Consider the following 8745-nt stretch of genomic DNA (forward strand, 5'->3'; position numbering starts at 1 on the left):
ATTAATTTCTGATTCATTTCTATGAATCCTTGTCTGAATGAAAAGCTCTACCAGCTATGCAGTTCCATAACCTCAAAAATTTAGGAGTTATTCTTGACTTCTCTCTCCCTCACCCCTTTATAGCTAATCCAGGACCTTTTCCTGTCCATTTTAGTAACTAAATATAGTTTTGAGACTGTCTTTTTTCCTTCACCTCTACCACTAAAAATCCAGTTCAGGATACCATTTTTTAATCTCTATTACTAAAATACTCTCTTAACCAGTCTCCCCACTTAGACTCTGCCTCCTGCCAGGCTATACCAATGCTACAGCAATATTTTCCAGACACAAATTTAATCATTATTATTTCCTGCTTAAAATCATTTGGGGGCATCTCATTATTTTGAAGGCAAAAACCAGAAATTTTTATTTAGCATATAACTCAGTCTACCTCTACAACCTCATTTCACTTTATGTTCACACTCTCTGTATTCTAGATTCCTTTCCTTGAGTGTCTCAAGCTCACTTTGTTCCTTTCAACTTCAGGGGCTCTGCATATGCTTTTCCTTTTCCCTACAACAGCCTCTCCTCATGCTTCTTCTCCTGGTTAGCTCCCACATTTCCTTCAGGTCCCGTTTTTCATCAGTTTATTTAGGGAAGCCTTTTCTGACTTACACAGTGTCAGATACCCCCATTAAGATGTGACACCATGTGCTTGTCCTTCACAGCGCTTGATCCCTGTCATGTCTCTGATGGAGCACACAGTGCCTGGTATTTAGTAGGCCCTCAGAGAAAATTTGGTTGAATGAATAAATGAATTAATGATTTATTCTTCAAGCTAAGTTTTAGAATCATCAGGTTTTTTAGTGAAACTAAGGCTATTAATTTGGGAAAATGTGACATACTATCAAGAAGTGTTATCTTTCGTTTACTTAAATCTTCTTTTGTCACTCTTGTGATTATACATTTCTTATTAAAGTTATCCCAAACTTCTGTGTTACAGATGTAATCTCTAGTGCTTATGTTAAAAAGGAAACAGCAGACCCAAAATGGAGTCACTTATGCTAAACCCTGTGTCACCAAACTAAGACTTAATACCTAGCGCAATTGCAGTTTCAGTCTACCCCAGGAATGTAATCAGTCAACCTGGTCAGCATTAGTAAGGTAATCTGCCCTATAGGCCCTTCAGTTCCCTTTAGGAGGGTGACCATTGCCTGCAACAGTGCATTATTTGCTAATAATTTACTTTTTCTGCCCCCTTTCCACCTTTAAAAGCCTTTCCTTTTCTACAGCTCTGCAGAGCTCCTTTCTGTTTGCTACATAGGATGCTGCCCGATTCATGAATCTTTTTTTTTTTTTTTTTGCGGTACACGGGCCTCTTACTGTTGTGGCCTCTCCCGTTGCGGAGCACAGGCTCCGGACGCGCAGGCTCAGCGGCCATGGCTCACAGGCCCAGCCGCTCTGCGGCATGTGGGATCTTCCCAGACCGGGGCATGAACCCGTGTCCCCTGCATCGGCAGGCGGGCTCTCAACCACTGCGCCACCAGGGAAGGCCCATGAATCTTTTAATAACCAAGTTGATCTTTAAATTTACTCAGTTGAATTTTTGTTGTTTAACCATTATTATTAGCATTTAGGAATTTTTAATCTTTATTCTGTAACCAACTTTCTCCTACTTTATTTAGAATTTTACTGTTAGAAAAATATGTTTGGTAGCTAAAGTTACTAAAATTGAAAGATTTTTACATATTTTTTTTTGATAAGCTGTACATTTGGTCATAAAACTGGGGAAGGTTCTCTAGATTTTAGTTAAAGAATATTTCTTACTGAGACGATATCTCCGGGGCAGTGCCCCACCCTTGAGCATTTAACACACTAAGTTAACTGGTTTGGGGAAATTTTATATTACAGTTAACATATATATAAAACTTAGAGCTTAAATAGTTCTTTCATGTGTCATTTTGTTATTTATTCACCCTAAACCTTTAAGGTAGCTAGTATTATTACTGATAAAGAATTGAGTCCCAGAGACTTTAAGAAGACTTTTTCCTGGTCACTAAAACATTGAGTTTCTGAACTAATTGTTATGCCTCATTCTTTAACGCTTATGCTATTTCTCTTGTATCACATTGCTTTTCATTGTATGTTAAAAGCAATCTGAAAGTACTTAATTGGATTCTAAATTATAAGATAGGAACATCTCTAGAATATTGGATTCTAAGTTATAAGATAGGAACATCTCTAGAATATCCCTTCTGCATATTTTTATTTTTAACATTTATATTTTTATGTTAATTATTTAGACAATTACTTTAAATTACTTCTCTTGTAGGAACCTCCAGAAGTTTAGCCTTTTTGGAGACATAAGCGTTCTACAGCAGCAAGGAAGTTTGTCAAATACATACCTCAGCAAGGTGGACCCTGATGGCAAAAAAATTAAACAGTAAGTTATATAGTTAGTGGAAAGGGACTCATATTAATAACAATTTCAGTTTTTTCTGAAAAATTAGAAGATACAATTAGAAGAGTAATGATACTTGTTTCTGAAAAGAACATCTACCCTGGAAATGTCTTAACTATGAAATACAGTGATCAATACATGCCATTCCATGTCATAAATCTTTCAGACATATCAAAGAATTTACTGGGTAATTATTGCTGTTTAAGACTGTTATTACTCTACTTGTCTTTGCTGTAACATAAATTGTAAATCATCAGTCTTTTCTGACGTACTGGTGTAAAATGCTCCTTTACTTGAAGAACATATTTCTATATGTTTAATATATCTATTTGTTTAGTACTTCTTATTCATTATATTTTATAACTTTTTTTTTTTTGCGGTACGCGGGCCTCCCACCGCTGCGGCCTCTCCCACCGCGGAGCACAGGCTCCAGACGCGCAGGCTCAGCGGCCACGGCTCACGGGCCCAGCCGCTCCGCGGCACGTGGGACCCTCCTGGACCGGGGCACGAACCCGTGTCCCCTGCATCGGCAGGCGGACTCGCAACCACTGCGCCACCAGGGAAGCCCCCCATTATATTTTTATGTGAATTTTAATGATAATATTACTTGTAGGTTGAACAGAAATTAACTAATGAGAGCAAATGGATCTCAACATTGTATGCCATTTAATTCTCTATTTTCAAAAATCAGTGTTAAAAAAAAAAATCAGTGTTAAAGATTAGAGCTAAGTCTTAACAGGATCGTGTGGCATGTGTTTTCCTTACAGAATTCAGCAGCTGTTTGAAGAAATACTTAGTAATAGTAGGCAACTGAAGTGGCTGTCTTGTGGGTTTATGCTGGAAATAGTAACCCCAACATCACTGTCATCTCTCTCAAACTCTATTGCCAACACCATGGAGCACCTGAGTTTACTGGACAACAATATTCCTGGTAACAGCACCCTTATCACCGCAGTAGAACTGGAGCAATTCGTGAATCTACGCTCACTTGCCCTGGATTTCTGTGACTTTACAGCTGAGATGGCAAGAGTCTTAACCGATAACAACCATGTGCCTTTGCAGCGACTTTCTCTCCTGGTCCACAATGTTTCCGTGATGCACAAGTCTCTGGACAACATGCCAAATGATGAGCATTGGAAAGCCTTGTCAAGAAAGAGCACCAACCTCCGAGTCTATATAATGGCTTTTGATATCAAGAGTGAAGATATGTTAAAGATTCTGAAACCCAGTATACCACTAGAGAGGATTCATTTTGACAGCTACATCACTTGTGTTTCAGGAGCTATTGTTGATCTTATATCTAGGCAGTATGACAAGTTCCTCACTCATTTTATATTAATGAATGATGTGATTGACACATCTGGTTTTCCAGATCTTAGTGACAACCGAAATGAAGATCCGTTGGTTTTATTAGCATGGAGGTGCACAAAGCTCTCTCTTCTGGCAATTCATGGTAGGTGATTTTTGTTCACTATAATTTGATATTGATATTACACCTAAAACATTTTATACCAGTAAAAAGATAGCACTGGCATTTATACTGTCAAGAACTCTTATTAACAAGTTGATATACAGATTTTTATACTTTTTAACGTGTATAAGATATACCACTTTTACAAGTGGAAAGTCATATTTTACCCTAAGTGTAGTGTTTTGTTCCAGCTCTCATGTTACTTTTTTCTTTTACCATGTGATTGATGGTATTCACAAAAATGGCATTTGAAATTATCTAAGAAAATATACATACATATCCACCTGCAGTAGATATATTTCTTTCTCTAATCATAAGAGCTCTTAAAAATATAACACAGAAGGAAGAAGAAAGTATGATTTCTTTCATGCTCACTGCCTAATCTTCTAGATTCTAGCTATCAACATGTTAATTTGTACAGTATTTTTTAAATGATGGTTCTCTCGGCTGGGATATATTCTTTTCTTACTGGCGGGCCTGTCATCTTGCTGTGAACTGTTTTCATTTGGAGAGCATTCCTCTTCTTACAAGTTTGAAGAACATATTACTTCCTTTCTGTAACTTATAAGACATTTAAAGAATACAAAATAGGAAGTCTCTATGAACATCTTAAACATACTTTATTATCTCTGTTTCATTATTTTTGAATTAATCTTTTAGCTGCATTTGAGCGGGAGTATATTTTGCTTTTCAAGTTTTGCTTTATAATTTGGCCAGTCATCAGAGGTAATAGCAAAGAATAGATCAGTATTGAAGGTAATAAATAAATAAGGATTTTTTAATAGGATGAAGAAATGGCAGGTTATTGAAAATTAATTTAAGCCAGTCTTTTTAAACCTTTTTTTTTGGGGGGGGTGCTGTGCCACGAGGCTTGCGGGATCTTAGTTCCCCAACCAGGGATTGAACCCGGACTCTGGCAGTGAAAGTGCCAAGTCCTAACCACTGCACCACCAGAGAATTCCCTAAAGCTTTTTTCTTTTCTTTTTTTTTTAAACAGGCTATTTTAATATTTTTATTAAGGGCTATAAAAATATCCAGAAAGATAAATAAATGTGATGCAATGATATATGTCCTAATATGAAGAACTTTCTTTCACTGCATTGTTTTCCTTCACAATGGCCTTCAAATCACAGGAGGCAGTGATTCCATGCCATTTCCTCTTCTTTCATTACACGCTGCAGAATTTCTGAATCAGTATCCCGCCCTCAGTCTTCTCATTTATAAATCAAATTCATTTTCAATCCATTGTTTAGAGGGAGCGTATTTTTTTCTGTTCCACAAAGAGGACTTTTTTTTTCACTAGTGGATCATAATGCAAGACAGTCAGTTTCTCCCGCAGTCGGCTTCTCTTAGTGTTGAAGGAAAAACCTCTTCCAGCTTGGCTCAACATTTTCACCAGAATTGTTTTTGACTTGGTCTTGACAAAGGTGACCGCGGACAGGAACATGGCGACAGCAGCCTCGGTAACAGGTCCAAATTCCTAAAGCTTTTTTCTTTTATTAAGAAGTAAAATGTAGCTACAGCTAAAGCTCCTCCATCTATTCAACTTTATTCCTTTCCAGAGGAAAGGAATTCTAAAGTTAGTACCTATCTAAAGTTAGTACCTATCTAAAGTTAGTTAGTACACTATTCTAAAGTTAGTACCTATCATTTCATTCTAAAGTTAGTACACTATTCTAAAGTTAGTACCTGTCATTCCTATATCTGTTTTATACTTTATATATTTGCTACTGACAATTAACAGTTTATCTTTAAAGTATCACTTTATAACTTTGGACTGTGAAGCACCATAGGAGATGACTTTTACTAATGAAAAATACCAGTTTACTATGTATTGTTTCGTTTTTTAATTTTTATATATTTTATTTATTTATTTTTGGCTGCATTGGGTCTTCGTTGCTGTGCATGGGCTTTCTCTAGTTGCAGTGAGCAGGGGCTACTCTTCATTGCGGTGCACGGTCTTCTCATTGCAGTGGCTTCTCTTGTTGCTGAGCACGGACTCTAGGCACGCGAGCTCAGTAGATGTGGCTCGTGGGCTCAGTAGTTGTGGCTCGCGGGCTCTAGAGCGCAGGCTCAGTAGTTGTGGCGCACGGGCTTAGTTGCTCTGTGGCATTTGGGATCCTCCTGGACCAGGGCTTCAACCCATGTCCCCAGCATTGGCAGGCGGATTCTCAACCACTACGCCACCAGGGAAGTCCCCTATGTATTGTTAATAGATACATACATATGAAATAAAACTCTTTTTTTTGATACGACACTGTCAGAAGCTATAAAATGATACTTTAAACTTTAAATGTCTTCAGTTTGACTAACTAAAATGATATCAGAATACGATTACAGCACCTATCTATTCACCAGTCACAGTAATATTCTTGGAGACAGTATCAAGTTTCTAGTCTTTTTTTCCCTGAGCTAAGCAATCATACTTCCTTTCAAATTTCAGCATATTTTTAAAGGCAAAGGACCCCCAAAGTACTAAGTGAGATACAAATTTGTGGAAAAGACTAACTTATAAAACAGACAAAATAAAATGCAAGGAAATGACTGCTTCTCTTTTGCTTATTTTTAAGGTTACACAGTGTGGGCACACAACCTCATTGCCATTGCTCGTCTTCGTGGCTCTGATCTAAAAGTACTTGAAGTCACTGAAGAAAGCATTGATTTTGACCAAGGTGAACTGGCCGACCAGGATGTGGATCCAGTACATAACCTTATTGAGCAGGTATCCCTGGGCCTAGGTCAACCTTGGCACGCGATCATGGACATCGAATCACTCAGTGTCTTCACTGAACCAAATCGTCATTTTTACAGAGAGATGCAAAGCTTCAGCGAAGACATTTAGCTTTTTTTAAATGTACAATTCCTGTGGTTACATATGCAAGTAGGGTCCTATTACGTTTTTTTTCTTTCAGTAGTGTGAATTAATCCCTTTGTGCTGTGTTTAATCAGTATTAGCTTTATAGAATTATATATGTATATTCTACTTCTTGATCAAAGAACGTAGTCAGGTATTGGTTTAGAAGTTCAAAGTGACAATGTATAGGGCTTTCACGGTTAATGGACTTGTTACCAAACCTTAAGAATATACAACCGAAGGTTGTCTGAGGTTGCTGGCTAACTTTATTTTTTCACTGAGTTACTCTGCCTTTTGATGTTTTTATTCTTTGTGTGTCAGAGCTCAGGAGCCAAAATATTTTTATACATATATAGATATATATCCATAGCCTGGTGGATTTGTATGCAATGCACTGCATTCATTCATTGTGTGATAGCGTTTCATTAATTTTTCTTTGAAATGGAAGGAGGGAGGATAATACAATCCCAAATGCGTTATCTTTAACAGAAAAGCCAAGCCTTTAACTTTCATTACATATATAATAGTTGGTATCACCAATTACCATTCTCAATTTTGTATAGTACTAGGTTAGAACACTGCTGAATCCTTTTTTAAATGCATTTACATCAATACAAATACTCAAATTATTGGATTTTTTTAAACTATGTCTGACATAATTTAATTCATCAATTACATCATACATTCAAGTTAGCTTTTTAGCCAAGATTTCAAATAGTGGAGGAAGAAAGAAACAATATTCCAGGGTAAAACCTCCTAAATGAATATCAAAACACAGAGTTTGTAAACACACATGCTTGCAAACAAACATTAGTCGTGAAATCCCTAGCAACAAGTCACTGGATTTTTCTCTGTCAGCGCGCGTGTCAGCTGCCAAAGAATAGATTTAACTGAAGAAGTGCCCACATGCTGGCAGGGGCTGGCCCACTGTGGCCAGCCAGATACTGCTAGATTGTAATATTTAAGGTCGAATTTCGACCTGTGGTACACAGCTGTGCTGTGGCTCAGTCAGCAACCTCAGAACTCTGAAAAACAAAAAAAAAAACAAAACAAAAAAAAAAGAAAAAAAAACCATGCACCTGTTTCACTGTGAATAGTGAATGTAAAGGAAAGAAAGGAAAAACTGAAAGCTTGTTCTATCACAGGTATGAGCTGCTATGTTACATGAAGAACATTCCATGAAGTATGTTTTAAAACCTTGTTATATCTGAGAGGCTTTAAAAGCCGACTTAACTGTTTCAGGGCAACCGCGGTACAGACGTGGTCTCTGTGAGACTTCCACCTGACCCCAGTTTTAAGTGGTACGAATGTTGTGCATTTAATGTTAAAGGACAGTCTGCAATAATAAAGTAAGTAGCCAACGTGGGTGCCCAGCAGTGCTGAGACCTGGCTGCTCTAGTGTAAGCTTTGGAAACACAATTTATGCAACAAATGTCCAGATATGATTCTATTTATGGAAAAAGTTTATATGTATTTTACAAATGGTTTTACCATCTTATATTAAAATGACCTTTTGACAGGTGTGCACTGTTTTGTCTCCAGTGAGCACATACCATGCGGATTTTATATGTACATCAGTAGTGTGAATCCACTGGCACAGTGTGTGTAAATGCCAGATGTGGTGAGATTTTATCTTATAAATGTGATCAGATAAAATAACTCCTGACAGAAACTGTAAGGAAACCAGCTGAATGTTTGACCTGATGACTGATGTTGTTGTATGGTTTATGTTAAATGTATATTCTTTTAATCAATGAATAAAGCATTAAAAAGTGATCACTGTAACATTTTATTGTTCATGAAGCATGAAAACCTTTAGTGTTAAATAAACTGCAGTAATCCTTATAATGTGTATAATCATGTTAGCTCCTATTGTATTCTGATGCAGCAAAGCTTAAATTTGAGAATATATCATAAAACCTATAGGCAGAATAATTTGGAGGGTTTTAATTTTTTTTAACTCACTATGGCAAAACATAA

The 8745-nt window shown here is 37.0% G+C and overlaps 1 protein-coding gene and 1 pseudogene across 2 annotated transcripts in view; one reads left to right on the top strand and one right to left on the bottom strand.

Annotated features, from left to right (window-relative positions):
• FBXO33 (F-box protein 33) overlaps window positions 1-8541 on the top strand; it is a 32852-nt gene extending 24311 nt beyond the window's left edge. Inside the window, exons 2-4 of one of the 2 annotated variants that reach the window (XM_067737134.1) lie at window positions 2312-2422; window positions 3208-3893; window positions 6482-8541. In XM_067737134.1, coding sequence (XP_067593235.1) covers window positions 2312-2422; window positions 3208-3893; window positions 6482-6753 — 1069 coding nt within the window. In that variant the 3' untranslated portion in view covers window positions 6754-8541. The remainder of the gene's footprint in view (window positions 1-2311; window positions 2423-3207; window positions 3894-6481) is intronic. The other variant, XM_067737135.1, reaches the window with a different exon arrangement.
• Window positions 4908-5413, bottom strand: LOC137224251 (large ribosomal subunit protein bL33m pseudogene; annotated as a pseudogene).
• Window positions 8542-8745: the final 204 nt, after the last annotated feature.

This window comes from Pseudorca crassidens, chromosome 1, assembly GCF_039906515.1.
Source record: "Pseudorca crassidens isolate mPseCra1 chromosome 1, mPseCra1.hap1, whole genome shotgun sequence".
In the NCBI taxonomy this organism is placed as follows: Eukaryota; Metazoa; Chordata; class Mammalia; order Artiodactyla; family Delphinidae; genus Pseudorca; species Pseudorca crassidens.